An 18,765-nucleotide genomic window follows, 5' to 3' on the forward strand; every position below is an offset into this window, starting at 1 on the left:
GTTGAGTTAATAGCTCTTTGCTAATCACCTTATTAGTCTTAAAGTGCTTCCTTATAATTCAGCTTCATTGTTTTATTTTCCTGCAGAGATGCACTGTAGTATTTAAATTTTATACTTTTATAAATTCCTGATAAATTATTATTAATAAATAAATGCTCCATTTTATCCTGTTTCTAGCTTCTGAAGCCCATCCCTCAGAGGGAGCGTACTCAGTGGGAAGTAGGTGTCGGACACGCTGAGGATGCTTTCCTCATGACACGGCAGGAGCGGATCGACAACTACACCTTCATCTACGTCGATCCGGTCCCAGAAGAGGCCCCGCCTACCAAGAAGCCCAGCATCAAGGCTGAGAAACGGAGCCGGCGCTCCAGCGGCTCGGTCAGTAAAAAAGAGGAGGTGAGCGTAAAATCACCCAGCAGAGAGCAGCAACCACGGAGGCAGCTGCCACGGAGGCAGTGCAGCATTTCCAACACAGAGGACAGCACAAACTCACAGCCCGTAGTGGAAGAGAAGAACCACAGGGGAGAACAACAGAAGAGGGGTTCTCCGAAGCCAAACACCGGCTCTGACGCAAAACAGGACTCTCCACCGCCGCCGGTCAGGCCATGGAAAACGGCAGCTGCGAGGAAGCTGCTGCCTCTCTCAATCACCATGAAGAGGCTGAATGTGGAGATCACCAAGTGTGATTGGCCCCTCTTGCAGAAAAACATCACACCACCCCCAAAGAAAGAGGAAGAGAAGAAGGAGAAAGTGGAGAAAGATACCAGGCAGCCTGACCTGGGATACTGCTCACCTGATGTGGGTCTAACTGGGTGTTAACAGACGGACGGAGAAATGGTGCAAATATACTGTAAGTTCTGATCTGAATGTTGCTTTCAGCAGGACAGCAGAGTCAAACGTGAACCCAGTCCGGAGGAGGATGAGGAAGAGGGGGACGAAGGTGAGGAAGAGAGCGATGAGAGGAGAGGCTCCCCTGCAAGCAGGAGGAGCGAATCAGCAAATCAACAACCCTCTTCACCCGGATCACCCAGCAGCAGTCCTCAAGGTGAGTAAACAAAGCGCATCCATGCAGGATGTTGGGCTAAATATAGGAAGAAGTACCCTTAAAACAAATTCCTCTTTTATTAAAGCAGCCTACACAAAAAAAAAACCTTCAATCTCTTGTAAGAATCAGAAGATCTGACTTTTGAGGTAATTTTCAATACCAAGTCAAGACCTTCTCTATGCCTTAGGTATAAGCATGATGTGACAGAGCGACCCGTTTTTCTTAGCCAACAGTGACTATGTTGCTGGAAGGCTAAAGTTAATTTTGTCCCCATGCACTGTATGTAGAATAGCACAGAAGGGGAAAAAATCTGTCTTTAAGAGATCTGCAGCGTGAAATGGCATTTTGGTGTCATAAAAATCTCTTTCAGCAAAACCTGCAAAAAAAAAAAAAGGCCCTCCCAAAGCTGCCTCCAGCTCTTCACACATCATGTGAGCTTTAGAAGATCAAGCCAACGTCATGGAAACAAAGGAAAACCTGGAGTGGAGCCGTCAGTAGAAATAGGAGCAAATAAAACTCTTTGGAACGATTTTTCAGACTATAATGCTGCCATGAGGTTTATTTTGAGGGCTTTTTGCTCATTTTAGCCCAGATTGCCAAAATAAATTGGACTTTTCTTTTGTTTTTTCTGTGCGACATATTTACAGGTCTAATATTAGACCACATTTGAAAATAAAAATACTAACAATGAGGCATGTTAAATATTTATGTTTGCTCTCAGGCTCTCAGGAGAGGAAGCCTCAGCGGCGGTCAGTCCGTAGCAGGTCTGAGTCAGAGAGAGGCGCCGAACCTGTCCCCAAGAAGAAAACCAAAAAAGAGCAGGTATGAGTCTACCTCTATTAACCTGCTGTTCAGACATTTAAAAAAGCAGCCAGCAAACAGGGAAGACGTTGAAGATTTTGCTTCTCTCTTATTCAGTTCAGCACACCATGCTAGAAAAAAAACAAGACATGAGCCGATGATCCCACAGTGAACATTTCATTTTAAATGGCTGCAGATGCATTTTTTTTACATAGAGAAAACTTTAAATATATGTAAGAGCTCTGAATTTTACTATGAAAACTCTTCTTCCTCAGGCTGAGATGGCTCCGGAAACTACGCTAAAGACGGGCTCACAGAAAGGTATGAAAAATACACTTTAAAGAAAAATTCCTAACAACAAACTCCTTTTTATACATCTGAAATCCCTCCAACCCCTCTGAAGGAGCCAGTGAGATCTCTGATGCCTGCAAACCCCTAAAGAAGCGAAGCAGAGCCTCAACAGACGTTGAAATGGCTTCATCTCAGTACAGAGATACCTCTGATTCCGACTCCAGGGGTCTCAACGACCCACAGGTGGGCTTCAAAGGACACTCGCAGACAAACAGGAACACAGCTGAAAAGCAAAGTGACATAACAAAATAAATCCCTCAGACAGTTTTTTTTTTTCTTAGCTTAAAACATAAAAGAAAAAGAAACACCACTTCACTCTCATCCTTATATTAGAGTTGAATGATTTATTTTGTTTCTATTTAGTGAATCTTATCTTCTGATGCTTTGTGAATAATTCCAGGGATTATTTGGGAAGAGCCTCGACAGTCCAGCTGCAGCAGATGCTGATGCTTCAGACACTCAGTCTGTGGACTCCGGTTTGTCTCGACAAGACAGTGGTGCGGGACAAAGAGACACGGTTTGCCAGGTATAATTGATCTCTGTTGGATTACTTCATACAGCGTCCAGCTAAAGCTATAACCTGTTTCTTCAACCTTAAAAAGCTTTCATGTAATTTACTGGGATTTTAGCTGAGTTCAGTTTAATCCACCTTCACTGTTCACATTATTGCTCTACGTTGTGTCGCTCTGTAAAATGTGAATACTTTAGCATGGCTGCACACGTTGAGTCATTTGATGATCTAACAAATGTCTGTGTTGTCTAGATCTGCGAGGTGTATGGGGAGGGCTTAGTGGTGTGTGAGGGTGACTGCAACAGACAGTTCCACCTGGAGTGTCTGGGCCTGTCGTCGCCTCCAGAGGGCCGATTCACCTGCAGTGAATGTAGAAATGGTGAGAGCAAAGAGACGGCCTCCTCTTACGTATCCAGAGTTGAGTATTTCTCTCTTGTTGTAACACTTTTTGTTTCCCTTTTTTTTTTTTTTTTTTTTATCTTATAGGCAATCATCCTTGTTTTAGCTGTAAATCAGTGGACCCAGAGGTGACTCGCTGCTCCGTGTCTGGATGCGGATGCTTCTACCACGAGGATTGTGTGCGTAAATTGCCAGGCACCACCAGCGGTTCTGGTGGAGGCTTCTGCTGCCCTCAGCACAGCTGCTCAACCTGCTGCCTGGAGCGGGACGTCCAGAGAGCCAGTAAAGGTAGAGCAGTTTATTTGACCGTTTTTAAATCAGCGGACTGTAACCCAGCTTTTCAAGGTGAAATCTGAACCTCTCCTACATTCATCTCTAGGAAACCAACTCAGTGTTGAGTTGGTTTGACATTATAAATACGGTGCCATATCATAAAACAAGATACAGTGTGTGTCTGAAGTAATTTTTGGAGCAGATACACATTGATAAATGACTCCATGGTTCCCTAATTGTTTTGTCGTGAGTATTTTGTGATACAGAACATCCAGTTCTCTGTTTGGTTGAAATAAGATGTACCTGGAGGACCACTGGGGACAAATACAACTAATGCAACGTTCCTGGAAATTGATGATGAGTCATCCTGCCTCAAATAAACCATGTGGAAAAGGGAAGAGATGGCCTGTGTCATTCAAAGGGACACAATGACCCCATTTTTTTCTCTGCATATAGTAAAGAAACTAAATGAGTTTATATTACTCTCGTTTACAAGGATCTTTATAAAAAAAAAGGGACTGATAGATTATCATATATATCAAAATATATTAGAAACATGGTAGTAGCAGTGTCATTACCTCCATAGTTTGGTGGTTTAAATCATCTTTTTATTTAGTCATAATTATCTTCTAAAAAAGATTGAAATGATAATTAATAATTTTTCTTAATCGAAATAATCAAGGATTACTAACTTTCCTATTAGTATTAAAATGAAACAGAGCTGCATTTCTAAATGTGCTAATTTCTGCTGTTTGTGAATTAAATGTTTAAATGCCGGTAGCCAGATGAGATGGCTGCTGTTCAGTCTGACTTGAAAGGAGGAACGTTTAGTACAATCCTTCGAGCTGATTGGGTGACGTGCTGGCTAGCACCCGCCTGCCTTGATACGTTTTCAGCCAATCATAGCATCACAATAGGATTCGTCTGCAGCTTCCTGAGCGTTTTCACAACAAGTGGAGTAAGCTGATAAATCAAACTTTTTTCTAAACCCGTCTGAAGAAAAGCAGACATCTTTCCTATCTACAAATGCACAAAGTGCTTCTCTTTGCTTTTTTTTTTAAACCAGAAATTGTCACTATTTTGGCTAAAACTGAGTCAATTGCGCTATCAACAGGTGAGTACTCCAGCGCAGACATGTTTGTAGTGCCCCAGCAAGGCCCTTCTGACTGTCGTCATTCCCACATGTCTTGTGTGAATTTTATTTTATTCATTAATCCATTATTAAATACTGGAATTTGAAAATGTATTTTCAAATCCTGTTTCTAAATGGAGTTTTAAAAACCAAAATTCCTAAATCTGATTATAAATACCTTTACTAATCAAACATTTAAAAAGGTTATTCCTTTTTCAATTTTCTTTTTCATCTTGTATTTTAAAATCCTTTTTGCAATTGAAACTTTGTTTTTGCTTTACCATTTACCTTTTCTGTGATCCTTCTGGTCTGAGAGTAAAATGAAATCACTGTTGCTGCTCAGATGCAACCAGCTCCCTCATTGGTCATCATGTTTTGGCAGTCTAACCAATGAAAGAGTTGGAAATGAAGATGGAAATGCGTTAAGGAATAACCTTTTTAAATATGTGATTAGTAAAGGTATTCATAATCAAAGGAATTTTGTTCTTTGAATTTTCATAGTATTTAATAAATACAAGTAGAATTTAATGCAACTTACAATTCTTCTTAATAATTCAATTTAAAATGTGCAATTAGAAAATTCTTTGAGTTTGATTTCAAATTGCCTGATTTAAATGTAAATTTCAGCAACTCTAGTTTCTCAATATTTATCAAGAACAAAAGTAATAAATGCATTTGATGTTCTTTTACCTCTTTTAAAAGTTAACTTTAACATTACATCCAAAAACTGATTAACCATTAGTATTATACATAACTGAAGAACATTTAATGATAGAAAAGCGTTGATTAAAGTGGGTTAATTTTAAAAGATATTGTCATCATCATATTTAGTATCCACCGTTCAGAACTCATTTAACAAAGGAGGAATATGTAGCATAGCCCTGTATGCTCACTGTTAACTACAACAGATAGCATTGTATTTATAGCATTATGAGTGTTTTTCATTTCCAGGATAGATGGAAGAAGAAACGGCCACTTTCTGCCATATCCACCAACCAATCAAGTTGCAGGGACATTCTTGTTTAGGATTAAAATGCATTGCCGTCCGGCTCGACACCCACAAAATAACTTCCCTTTACCCGACAGCAAGCAGAAGGCTGCAGTTTCTCAAGATAATAGAAAACCTCTATAAGATCCAACTGGCAAACAACTTATTTATTTTTTAATTTCTCTGGTTCTTATGTGACCTCCCCACTTCCTTATGCCACCCTGGGAAAGAGCACATATCAAAAAGGAGGTTTTAATTTAAGTGAAAATTGGTGATCTCATCCTGGGAAAACATAACTCAGCTGTGGTTAATGCCTTGGCAAAAAGGGAAATAAGTGGGAGGTCTAAATAGTTTACGAGCAGAAAAATACATCACTACCTGAATGCTCCATCGCTACCAATGAGTGCAATATAAACATACTTTCCCTTTTTTTTTTTTTTTTCTCAAAGTAACTGGGGTTAATGTGCTGTGAGTAATGTCTGAGTTGAAAAATCATCCGAAGCACAATAAAGGGCTGCTTTTTTTCTGTCATTTTAATTTCATCTTAAGCCCCTAAATGAATATGACCTCCCTATTTTTTATCTAAAACTAAATGATCAGTGAGAGAAGGCCTACCGCGTCTTATGTGACCTATGTTTACAAAGGGTTGTGTCGTTTCCCAGGCCGTCTGATTCGTTGCATCCGCTGCCCGTTGGCCTATCACCCCAGCGACGGCTGCCTGGCTGCTGGCAGCGTCATCCTCACCCATCACATCATGATCTGCAGCAACCACGGCAGCGCCAAGAAGAACGGCCTCCTCTCCTCCCCCGTCAACGTGGGCTGGTGCTTTCTGTGTGCCAGAGGTAAGCTTCCACCACTTAACACTCCAGCTTCACTTCATCACAGCTTAGTCTCTGGCTTTACCCCTGAGTCAGCTCATTCATCTTTTTTTCTTTTTCTTTTCGTATTTTAGAAAACTTTTTAATGCAGTCGTTTTTGCAAGAGTGTCTGCTGGGTGGGAAAGTCAGATTTTGCATTGCCTTTTAATGTGTAGATGTTTGAATTTATGTTTCATGTTTAGGACTTTGCTGTGACATTTTGCTTTTGTTTTCCATTGTAAAGTTATTAACCCCAGGCTTTTTACACTGCACTCTACTTGGACGAACACAGATAAGGCAGAAAACAGGTTTTCTAATCCGGAGATCAGGCCCGACGCTTAAACGCAGAGTCGAGTGCACTGTTTGGCCAATTTTACGTCGCAACAGACTTTTGGTTGAATCTGTTACGTGTGTTTGAGGCTGTGCGTGTGTTTCTCTCTGTGTGAAATTTGGTTAATTTTTCGAGTTTGACTGCGGCTCACCCCTCGTCTCTTCCTGTGTGTCTTGTGTAGGGCTGTTAGTGCAAGACCTTACTGACACCATATTAAGTTCATATGCCTATAAGTCCCACTACCTTCTGACTGAGTCAAATCGTGCTGAGTTGAAATTACCTATGATTCCCTCTCCTTCGTCAGCTACCAAAAAGAATGTTGGGAAAGGTAACTGAACAGTTTTTCTTTCTCCTTTGACCCCCCCCTCCCCTCCCCTCCCCTGGTCTGTGTCTGTGTCGTGCCTGCTCCCGCTCCGATCCAGTTTCCCCCTTTTTGCACACGTCTTTTATTTCAAAGCCTTCAGGTGAAGAGTTAATTAACTTGATTACACATGCAGTTCATTTCAATGCAGAGTGACACAAATGAACCGCGTTCCAGATAACACTGGGCCTCATGCAAGAATTATCATCCAGGCTGTTGGTTTTTAGTGGACAGTCGCTTAAGCTGCGCCTGGAGTTCTGTCTGAATCTGAGAGTTAAATAAAGCATATAAGGTTATAGGTTACCTTGCAAAAAGGAGAAATGCACAGGACCTGTTGTTAAAGGAGCAGAAACGATACATATCTACCCAGCCTTGGTGCTAGAAGATGCTTATTAAAAAGCCTTTAATGTGCATTTTACATCTAAGATGAAAAAATGTTTTCCTCTGTCAATATCATCTATTCAGAATTTCTGAAGGGGAAAAGTTTTAGTTAAACCTGGTTTATTTTAATAAAACATCTTCTTTAAGGAACCTTTGGCTATCCGATTATTAATTGAATAATTGAAAAAATTGAAACATTAATTGAAAATAATCAACAGATATACCCTTGGTTCTCATATCATAACCTACTCTGAACATAAGGCCCCATCTTCCCACAGTGTTTCCAGCACCTCCATCTTTCCACATTTTGTCTTGGTAGCACCAAAGGTGACAGGCAACACAATATTGACAAATTATATGTTGTTTTTAATGATAATATAAAAAGTGTTTCTGCTTATGTAGGTCAGTAATTTGTAGAACCACCCTCCTACATCTGGAGATTTATGCTCATTCTTCTTTTTGAAAGTCATCCCCACAGTATAATACTTCCACCACTGTCACTTGTGTGGATGGAGAATGTTAACTGCTATTTTCCTTCTATGCTAAATGGTTTTAGTCTCATCTGGCTCATGCACCATCCTTCACATGTTTAATCTTTCAGAAACTTTCTCTCAGCTCAGTATTTTGGAGTGCATGGATATGTATGCTCCACTGAGCATACAGTGGATCCCTGCAGCTCCTCCAGAGTTACCACAGGCCTCTTGGCTGTTTCTCTTTTTAATAGTCTCCTTCCTTAGCAGCTGTGCCATCATTTTTCCATTTTCGGAACATGAATGGTAGGATGTTCTCTACCACTTTGTCCCTGAGCTGCCTGTTACCTGCGGTTCTCTGATGCTCTTTAGGAAACCCCTGAAGCCTGTAAACATGATTAAAATACTCAGTCAGATACTAGATGACTTTTCAGGGCCAATTCCTTCATTTATTGTTATTTAGGGCTTTTGGAGTAAATAAGGCTGAATTGTAACGCACGTCAAATGCAGATTTTTAACAGGGTCTCAATTTATTTCACTATATAGTGATGCACCACTTCATATTGATCTATTACATTTCATTTAATTTAATAAATATTTAAAAGTCTTTAGTTCAAACTTGAAAATAAGAAAAAAATTAAATGAATTAAGTACTTGGATTCAGAACTCAAAGTTAGATATATGTATGCTTAAGTTAGAATTAATGTGGGTCCTGTGGTTGACCAATGACTGGTCGAGATTGTTTCTCGTTATGAAGACTTTTGGCCTTGAAGAAAAATATAATATTTACTAATATTTGCGATATTGTTCTTGCATGGGGTCCACTCCAGAATCTGGGTGCTTACAGCACCTTGAAGTAAGCAAAAAGAAAACTAAATATGATGGAGTTTTGCTGCTGCAGAAACAACCAGCCGTCAAACTTCAAGTAGCTCTCTATGATTCCCCTCTGCAAGATGTTCTGGGTTAATTAATTCTGGTTGTTTTTTTGATTATTTTTTCTTCCCTATGTGGATCACTGCTGGAGGTGCACTGCTTCTCTGCTTCATCACTCCGGGCTTATTTTTTCACTTTTGTTTTATTTGAAAGGGTCTTGTTCAGCTTCACCTCTTTCATGCTCACTGCAGCTATGTGTGTTAGTTTTTTTTTTTTTTTACAACTCGTCTTGGATGGAATGGAACCTCAGTCAGTCATTTGTGTGCATTTAAGACAAGATGATTCCAACTGTTTTTAAACTGGTAATAAAAGAGAAATCAGAAACAGGAATATTGTAAACATTGGATTCCATACAAGCCGATCTCTGCAGGAGGTGCTGTGCGATGGGACAAGTTCGCTTCTTTAGCAGGACTGCATGCCTGCTTATTGCAAATAATGTTTGTTGGAGTATAACCCTGAATAATTCCTAGCTTGCTGGCTGACTTTGTTTTCCGGTGCTGCCGCATGTAATTTTCATAGATTGGTCTTGGTACATTGCTCTGAATCTGATTGTAAGACATGTAACAGCTCCAATAGAGGCTGTTACCTATAAGAGTTTCTGAGTATTTTCTTTAATTTATTTATATGCAATGACAGTCACAGCAGCATTTAATCAAGTTAATATATCCTGTTTAGATTTGCTTACTGAAAAATAATTACCAAATTTTAATTTCAAAAGTATATATTTGCCTACATTTAAAGAAAATAAGGATTTGAAATGATATTTTCTGGCTTGTCTGCAAATGAGATTCAGAGTTTGTCCAGGTGTTTAATGTGCATCCACCTAATCGTGCACTCCTCCTCTCTTTGCATACCCACTCTCCCAATTCGCATGCACACACAAACACACACCTACATATACACACAAACACATGTTTACATCCATTCAAATGTAGGAGGCAAGTTGCTGTGCTGCGATTCATGCCCAGCTTCCTTCCACCCGGAGTGTCTGGAGATGGAGATGCCAGAAGGTGCTTGGTCCTGCAGTGATTGCAGGGCAGGGAAGAAGCCTCACTACAAACAAATTGTCTGGGTCAAACTGGGAAACTACAGGTAGGCAGAGCATGCTGATCACAGACTGCTGACGGTTAGGCTTTTTTTTTTTTTAAGTGTGTTATATGGAATTTAAAGTTCTTGTCTATATCTTGTCTTTATAAATGGTAAAAAGGCCACTTCTTAAAAACACCATCATAAAATATGTGCCAAACTTCTCTTATTTTTTTATTTTTTCTCTCAAATAGTCAGGCAGTTTTTTTAAGGGTTTTCATCAATAGATCTCCAGGCTTTTTGTGGTTTATCCTGCTTTTCTTTCACTTCTATAGATAAAAGAAAGAAAAGCTTCCCCTCCTCCAACTTAACTCACACATTGCCTGTGTTTTTTGTTCCTGTCACATTTTTTTCCACTTCAAATATCACGCTAAGATCATCAATGACCATAAACCAAAATGTAAGCCACCCATACACTACAAAAACTAATAATTTGTCATCAGCTTAAAGTTCATGATTTTTAAGTCCTACCTTTTTTTTCTGTTCTGGCGATCAGAAAAAAAAAAAAAAGGCAATAATGGCAAAAATAGGCTAATTTGATCCATAACACTCCACTGAAAAGTAATATCAGGTTTATTTCCCCCAAAATTATCTTGAGTTTCGTAATAGTCCACCAAAGGTGTTTTTTTTTTCTGCCATAAAAAAGTACACATTTTAGATAATCTATGTTGTGTGGACGTATTCACCTACCTATTTACTCCATAGATTGAGTGTAACTTCCAATTTGACTATCCATAAAGGCTCTCCCCATGTGAATGCATCATGTATTCTTTGTTTAACTGGTGCTCCACAATACAGGGAACAATATACCTTTGATTGACATGATGGCCAAATAGATAAGCTTTGCAATGATGCATCAGAAGTGCAGGGGCAGGCTGAAAAAATAGGGATTATTTGTCTGTGTAAAGAGTGAGAGGAGAGGAGAAGCGGTTACTCAAGCTTGAAATTTGGAATATTTGATTGAATGGAAATTTGTGTATATCTAAACATCGAATTTTTTTTTATTGTCAAATTAGTCATAAAATTCAAATAATCCAGTTTGCAACATTTAGTCCAAATTTAGCACAATTGTGCCGAATGGAAATTTTACATACAAAAAAGGTCATAGTTTCACAATGCTGATGACTAGAGATCTGAAATTTTACAGTTTTTGTCCACAACATAAAGAACAAGTAAGTGGGAGAGCTCAACTATAAATTATGCAAAAGCAATAACATAAAAAGCATTTTTTTATTCTTTTATGTTTATTATATATATATAAAGGGTTTTTTGGACATGTTTAAAGTCACACAGCTCTAGTTGTGTAAAACCTGCAGAGTCTGTACACGTATTCCCAGAAGCTTGAAAGTCTTAGCTTTCAAATGAGATATATCACAAACATTTGGCAGTTATGATGTGATTTTACTGGACAATGAAAATTTTGGTATGCAATACCTTTGTGCACAAGCTATAAAAAGGTGGGTGTTAAGGAATTAAATTTTTTGCTTTGTTTATGGATAAACCGAGTTAATCCCAAAAGCAGCTTTTTAAGTACTCAAGCTTTTTTTTTGTTTTGTTTTTTTTAAGAGAAATGGTCTTTAAAAAAACCCAAACGCCTGGCAAAAACCCCCAACAACAAATGTCTGGTTGTACCATCCCTGGGCTGAACCAACTGCCATCAAGTGTGCAAGTCTTTGATAATAATGTTATGGGTTTTTACCTGCTCTTCAACATGTGCCACATGTAGAGGTTCTAATGAGCATTAAAAATTATTTTCCCCTAATTTCTCACTATAGTAGTTACCTCTGCTAAGTAGGTTATATTTTAAAGCTATAGTGTGTAATAATTACAGGGATATATAGTCAGAAATGTAACATATTATACATAACTATGTTATTTATCATCATCTACGAGCTCAGCCTCTTAACCTTAATATTTGCGTTGCCTTAGAATTCGTTATTTATAATTACATAGGAGCGGGTCTCGCAGCCATGGAGGCAGACATCTTTGCTCTACGGCAGCGCAGAGCCAACAAACTAGCGATTGCGAGATCGCCAAAACGTCACAACGATGTAGAAAAAATAACGGGTATATTTATTATCTTAAGTCTACATGAAATCTATACCCTACACAGACTAATGAAATACTATCTGTAAAATGATCTATGTAAACAAACCTCATCACTTGAGAAGGTAGGTGATGTGGACATCGTGGAAGACATTTTGTCCCGTAACGCTCGCCGTACTGTTGGGGGGGAGAAGCGGTGGTGGGGAGATGTTCATGTTGCTGCAGTCTGACCGCTAGATGTCGCTAAAAGTTACACACTGTAGCTTTAAGAAGAGTTATCTGTCTGTCCAAAAACAAATCCATTACATTGGTGATGATCTGGATCACCCTCTGGATTCAAATCATCCAAATTAGGCCTTTCGAGAGGCTTGCCTGAGCTGACTTCCTTTCACTGTCCAGAATTGTACAGGTATAGGGTCAGGAAAAGGGGCAGCCAAATTCATTCAGACGCTACACATCCTGGACACAAATTGTTTAGGCTTAATGCCGGAGCTCACAAAAACTAATTGCCAAAACCAGAGGCCGCAGAAATGGTTTCTCTACCCAATGCTGCCAGTCTTAAGGACAGTACTCAGCTTCTCTGATAGGAAGCACAATAAGCTTACTTTGATAAAAACAACCTTTATTTTATTTTATTCAGAATTCCCCCCTAAAATCTGTTTACGGTGTCAGGTGTTACAGTACAGAACTGACCACAGTTTGATGCCTGGAGATGGAGAAGAGTAAAGGGGAACATTTTGGTGCTGCTCTCTGTGTCAGTTTCACTTTTACACATGAGCATTGCTGCAGACTGTCTTGGCCTCTTTCTGTAGTTAAATGCATCCAACCCCAAACCAAAAATAGTTTAGGGATGTTTTAAGAACCACAATAAAGAGCTAAGTTTGTTTAATCAAAATATCTGAAAGTTACAGAATACTGAGCGTAGAGGACCACTGCACAGACAAATAAGGCTGACCCATGGAGATGGAGGCCTGGCACTGTAATTACTGGGCTGGACCGATCAGGCCAATGATTAGGCTCTGCATGCTTCTTGTTGGGTTAAGAGCTGATTTAGTAGCAGATGTGGGGCCAACTCACTGTAAGGCAGGTTGTTATATTGATATGCTGTTTTGGTTATGTTCCTTTAGATGAGAGCAAGCACTAGGAAAAAGAAAATTAGTGAAACACATTGAAAGACCTCTAGAAATCTTGGAGAACTGCTAATGAAAACCACCTTAAAATTTTAGACCTGTGTAGATCCCTGTATTTATGCTGAAGGAATTATTACCCAAACTCTCAAAGAAAGTAATCGAAATGTAATTCGATTTTTCTCCCCTTTTTTTCTCTACACATTAAAGATTGAATGAATATGATTGAAAAAAAGAAAAGTAAAAAACAATTGCATTTTTTATCCAATCCTTCAGGCACACAGAATGAATGATTTTAACCTTAAATGGACTGAAGACAAACTTTTCAGTACCTTAAAAACAGAAACATCAGAATCTCGTCTTTTTTACTTTTCATTTACTTAGATGTAAAACTGAATGACGTCCTCACCTAAAACAGGATGTTATGTTTAGTTGGGTTTTCTGTTTTTTTTTTCTGGAAATTGAAACTGAAGGAGATCAGATCTATTTAAGCTAATTTAAAGCCTCAGAAAGGCCCTCCATCTCTAAAACATTTCCTCCATTCTTTCTGCAGATTGGTTAAAGTTAAAATGGATCAGAAACACTTTAGGTTGTAATGCTAAACTCATTCATTTCAGCATTTCTACTAAGTTTGAACAGATGGCGTGAATGAAGAGCAAAAAAAAAAAAAATTATTATTGTAAAATGATCAACCTTGATATATGGCCCAATTTCAAACGTTTTAAAGGTGAAGTAGTTGGATAGAACACTACAGATTCTGTATGCTATAGTCACCTTCTTCCCTCTCCTTACACCCACCGTCTCGTTCATCGTTAGATGGTGGCCAGCTGAGATCTGCAACCCCCGCCTTGTGCCACCAAACATCCAGAGCCTTCGACACGACGTGGGCGACTTCCCGGTTTTCTTCTTCGGTTCCCACGACTACTACTGGATCAACCAGGGCCGGGTGTTCCCATACGTGGAAAATGACAAGAGCTTTGTCACGGGTCAGATCAATATCAACAAAACCTTCAAGAAAGGTGAGTTTTTACCTTTTTATTTTCCCTGTCTGTATGTTTGATGGTGAGGGGTTTTCCTTGATGCTGTTACTGTTTCAGCTCTGGAAGAAGCAGCTCGGAGGTTTCAGGAGCTCAAGGCTCAGAGGGAGAGCAGGGAAGCTCTAGAGCAGGAGCGCAACTCCCGTAAACCCCCACCATACAAATTCATCAAGGTCTGTGTCCTTTAAATGTGTCTCCACATTGAGAGAAATGCCTCAAAAGAAGCCATCTTACCTGGTTTACTCTAATTCTTATGTAACAGTCCAACAAACCAGTCGGTAAGGTACAGATGCACGTGGCCGACCTGTCTGAAATCCCTCGGTGCAACTGCAAACCAACAGAGGAGCATCCTTGCAGCCTCGACTCCCAGTGTCTCAACCGCATGCTGCAGTATGAGTGTCATCCACAGGTTTGTAGACCTGCAGCTGCTGTTGGTAATGACAGTCGTATACATCTAACCTAAGGCCTTTCAACTCGTTTGTATCAGGTGTGTCCTGCAGGAGACCGATGTGAGAACCAGTGCTTCTCCAAGCGGTTGTACGCAGAAACCGAGGTGATGAAGACAGAGGGGTGCGGCTGGGGGCTCAGAACAAACCAAGCGCTCCGAAAGGTGACTTTCATGCCTAGACCCCCAACTTTGAGTAAAATTTAAGTATTAAGCACCAAAATGACCTCTTTTCTTTGCTCTGACCTTTATTTTCTTGGACATTTGGGGGTATTTGCATGTCTTACTGAGGACTACTTGTTGATCAATCGATAATACAGAGCAGATTTTTATGAAAATGTGTCCGACTGAAAGACTTGCGTTGTTTTTGACATTACCGCTGCCTTTGTAGCTACAGATTAGTCATATAAGAGCGTCTGGTTTACACCTTATGTAATAAAAATGTGACACTTAATGTTTCCCTCAGGGTGACTTTGTAACAGAGTACGTGGGAGAGGTTATAGACTCGGAGGAGTGCCAGCAGCGAATCAAACGGGCCCACGAGAATCACGTGACCAACTTCTACATGTTGACTCTTACCAAGGTAAAGATGCTGCTGTTACTATGGAAATCTTAGATTGTGTTATTGAAGCTCTGGCATGTTTGGGATTTAAAAAAAGGATCGATTTCACCTATAAAATCATTGTTTTTACAGCTCTGGTTGGATGTTTATGCTCACTTTTACCATTTGTTAAAATAAAGACTTAGACAACCTTTTTTGTCATTTTGTAAACAGAGCGTGTACAATAATCAACGTTACACACAGCTTTTTGACAGTGATGAGAAGCAGCTTAGCAGTGAAGATGAACATTTCTATTTATAAAGTGCAGCAGTGATCAAAATGTAAACGGTGTAGGAGAGATAATATTTACAATTCAATGCAAAAAGCAAAAAGTTATCCTTCAGCAGTTTTGCCTTTTGAACAATTTTACTTTGGTTAAATAAATTATTTATAGTCTAAATCTGCCATAGAGACTAAACATTTTGAGCCTTGCTGCACAAGTATACCCACATCCTCTAATATTTGGATAACTGTCCTGTAGAAAGTTAACCAAAGGACGGTTATTTGGAGTTAAAGTTGTATCCCTTTTACAGTTTTCATTATTCTTAATGGTTTATGAATTCTCCCTCACAGCAAATCAGACCCCCAGTATCATGCTACCACCTCCTTGCACTGTTGGGACAGTTTTCTTATGGTAGAAAGACTCATCGTGATGCCAGGAAAGTTTTTCTACAGGAGTTATGTGGTTGGTCCATGTGAGCAGTAGAACATTTCATTCATGCTTCAAGGATTTTGAGGTTGGGGGCTCCTGTCTTGGTCAGAACTTTCATTCTGTTGTGATTTTAAAACCACGCCCTTGTAGATGGTGACCTCGATGTTCCACCTGTGGTTTCTGGGTTGTTCTTTAACATCTTGTCCATTTTTTATTCCTCCAAGCTGGACAGGTCGAGATGGAAAGTTTAAAATTTGGTATCATTTAGATTTTGCAGCAGGTACAATGTCATAGATGGAAATATTAAGATGTTGGCCCCAAATTTCATCTTGATCCTAAAAAATGGGTCTTTGTTCGAGAATTTATGAAGAGGTTAAATGTCCAGCCAAAACTATGTCATTTTGATTGCTCAGTTCTTTAATTTTAATTAAAATGGTATGTTGCAACTCTTGGTAAAATAACTTAAATAAATAATTAAAAGCCTTTAGAACATGGCAATAATGTTATTGAATGTCTTCTAGTTTCTGAACAGCCCAGTAAGGTGTTTGGTGTTGTGACCTCTCTGTTCCTGGACAGGACCGTGTGATAGACGCCGGCCCAAAAGGAAACTCATCTCGGTTCATGAACCACAGCTGCAGCCCCAACTGTGAAACCCAGAAGTGGACGGTCAACGGAGACGTCCGCATCGGGCTCTTCGCCCTCTGTGACATCGAGGCCGGTGAGTTAAGGCTGGGTGTTTGTTTTTTTTCACATTGGGGCTCACCATTTACCACCATTAATCTTGGTTGATCAACAGGCACGGAGCTGACCTTCAACTACAACCTCCACTGTGTGGGCAACAGGAGGATGTCGTGTCACTGCGGATCTAACAACTGCTCGGGATTCCTCGGGGTGCAGCCAGCGGTGAGAACGTTTACATCAGCCTTCCTGAGAGCAAACCTGGCACTCAAAGCTCCCCATCTGACATTATTTATTTTGCTTTCTGTGTCCTCCAGAGTGCTGTTGTGATGGAGAAGGAGGAGAAGGCCAAAACCGCCAAGCTGAAGCCAAAGAAGCGGAAGCTGCGGCCAGAGGGCAAACACACACACGAGTACTTCTGTTTCTGCTGCGGGGAAGGTGGAGAGCTGGTGATGTGTGACAGGAAGGATTGTCCGAAAGCGTATCATCTGCTGTGTCTCAACCTCACCAAACCACCATACGGTAAAACAAAACAAGATTTTATTCTGATGTGCATGCTTCAGACTTATTCTTCTTTAATTAAGGGGGATCATCGACTTATTCAAACGCCTTGCCATCACTTAAAAGTAGCCTCCAAACGGAGATTTTTACCTATGCCACATGAGCCAGTGTTACGCTTTGACAATAAAACCAACCTGGCAAAGAGGAATAGTCATTTGGGAATTTGTAATTTTCACTGCCGGTCTTAAAAACACATTTAATTCCAAATTCTTTTTGTAATTCTTCAAAGTACCAAACAAAAAAATCGTTTAACTGTCACCTAGTTATTTGAACTGTTTTAGCACCAACCAGTAGCCTGGGTGCCAGTCCGAACTTAGTCCCGCCCACAAGGTTTGAGTTCGGGGAAGTTCGGTCTGGCTCTGCTCCATAGTAGCGCGAGTATTAAAGCCCACTGTCAGGCGATCCAATCAAATTGTCAGGGCGGGCTTTATACGATGATGGACAGATGATCAAGAGTAACGTTATCAACCACGTGACCAAAGCGCGCTTGGGTGACAACAATAATGGCTGCCGCTGGAGAGTTTGGGTGAGTAGATTCTGCTATTAGGTCTGTTCTAGAAGATATCGACAGCAAATTAATTTTAAAAGAGGAACAGAGAAACGCGATCAAGTCTCATCTTATTCTAGGCGTGAAACTGCACGCTTTGATTTTTGTGGACAACAACTATGCGTCGCTTAAGATACGTCACGCACTCCGTTGCTCTTATTGGTTGTAGGTCTATCCAATTGAGTACAGAGGCATTTTTTTTCCTGGTTCGTTCAAAACACGCCCCATAATCACAGCTCTATGGAGCAGTATCAGACTCATATTCTGACTAGAATTGAGTCGGACTACGTCAGGCTAACCAACCAGGCAATTCCTACAAAGAATTAGCTGGAAAATTCAGTCAACAGAGGGATGAAGCCTCCACCAGGATGCATTTGGTTCACATGAACTCAGAAGTCTGATCTGGGAAACTCTTATCACTCAAGTTGGACCCTTCTTGCTGAACCGTGGAAAAACAGTGAGATTTAGTACCCCTGTGATGCTGCTGGCCCCTGACCTGCTGTTACCTTTAGCAGATGCATTAACAATGCATTTCCTCCTTTTCTATACACTTTAAAATTAAAATATGTAAAAGAAGAAAAAACTGAACACAGGGGTTCCTTTAAGGTCTTAAAAAGGCTACATATATAAAATATTTAAAAATCCTAAATATCCTGAATACAGGATTTTTCTAACTATTCTTGAGACCTTAGAATGTGCATTTTTGTTTGCCTGTTGTATGGAGTTTTTAATAAGACTTTTTGCAAGACAAATTTCTGCCAGTTTTTATGTTTCTCCTTGTTAACATGGCCATTAAATTCAGGCGGTATCTCTGTTTGCCTAAAGAATGAACAGCTGCTTAAATAAGAGCTCTGTTGGGAAAATAATTAACCCCGGATGTTCATACTTTCTAGTGAAAACAAAAGAAAAAAATTGCTCTTCCTGTGGTCAGCTTTTTTAGTTTTTTTACTCTAAAAATTAACACATATTATCAGCAACATTGGTATGGTATCTATTTAGCAAGGCAAAAAAAAAAAGTTTTTCATTGATAGGGGAGCACAATTGGCTGATGGCTAATCTTCAGAAAGCCTAACCTGCAGATACCATATTTTTATTCTGTTATATGTTCTTAGTACATCCATCAATTGTGTTTCATTAAAAATGATTGAACAA

At 39.7% G+C, this 18,765-nt stretch overlaps 1 protein-coding gene across 4 annotated transcripts in view; it reads left to right on the plus strand.

The window, feature by feature from the left end:
- nsd3 (nuclear receptor binding SET domain protein 3) overlaps positions 1-18,765 on the plus strand; it is a 40,331-nt gene that overhangs the window by 15,166 nt on the left and 6,400 nt on the right. The window contains exons 6-24 of one of the 4 annotated variants that reach the window (XM_038277224.1): positions 178-798; positions 880-1,045; positions 1,767-1,867; positions 2,122-2,167; positions 2,250-2,380; positions 2,598-2,723; positions 2,961-3,087; positions 3,195-3,395; positions 6,163-6,342; positions 6,870-7,016; positions 9,769-9,925; positions 13,909-14,111; positions 14,190-14,302; positions 14,392-14,538; positions 14,617-14,739; positions 15,041-15,157; positions 16,404-16,545; positions 16,624-16,730; positions 16,823-17,027. In XM_038277224.1, coding sequence (XP_038133152.1) covers positions 178-798; positions 880-1,045; positions 1,767-1,867; positions 2,122-2,167; positions 2,250-2,380; positions 2,598-2,723; positions 2,961-3,087; positions 3,195-3,395; positions 6,163-6,342; positions 6,870-7,016; positions 9,769-9,925; positions 13,909-14,111; positions 14,190-14,302; positions 14,392-14,538; positions 14,617-14,739; positions 15,041-15,157; positions 16,404-16,545; positions 16,624-16,730; positions 16,823-17,027 — 3,160 coding nt within the window. The remainder of the gene's footprint in view (positions 1-177; positions 799-879; positions 1,046-1,766; positions 1,868-2,121; positions 2,168-2,249; positions 2,381-2,597; positions 2,724-2,960; positions 3,088-3,194; positions 3,396-6,162; positions 6,343-6,869; positions 7,017-9,768; positions 9,926-13,908; positions 14,112-14,189; positions 14,303-14,391; positions 14,539-14,616; positions 14,740-15,040; positions 15,158-16,403; positions 16,546-16,623; positions 16,731-16,822; positions 17,028-18,765) is intronic. The other 3 variants (XM_038277226.1, XM_038277225.1, XM_038277227.1) reach the window with 3 other exon arrangements.

Source organism: Cyprinodon tularosa, unplaced genomic scaffold, assembly GCF_016077235.1.
Source record: "Cyprinodon tularosa strain WSP-4 unplaced genomic scaffold, ASM1607723v1 ctg130, whole genome shotgun sequence".
NCBI lineage: Eukaryota > Metazoa > Chordata > Actinopteri > Cyprinodontiformes > Cyprinodontidae > Cyprinodon > Cyprinodon tularosa.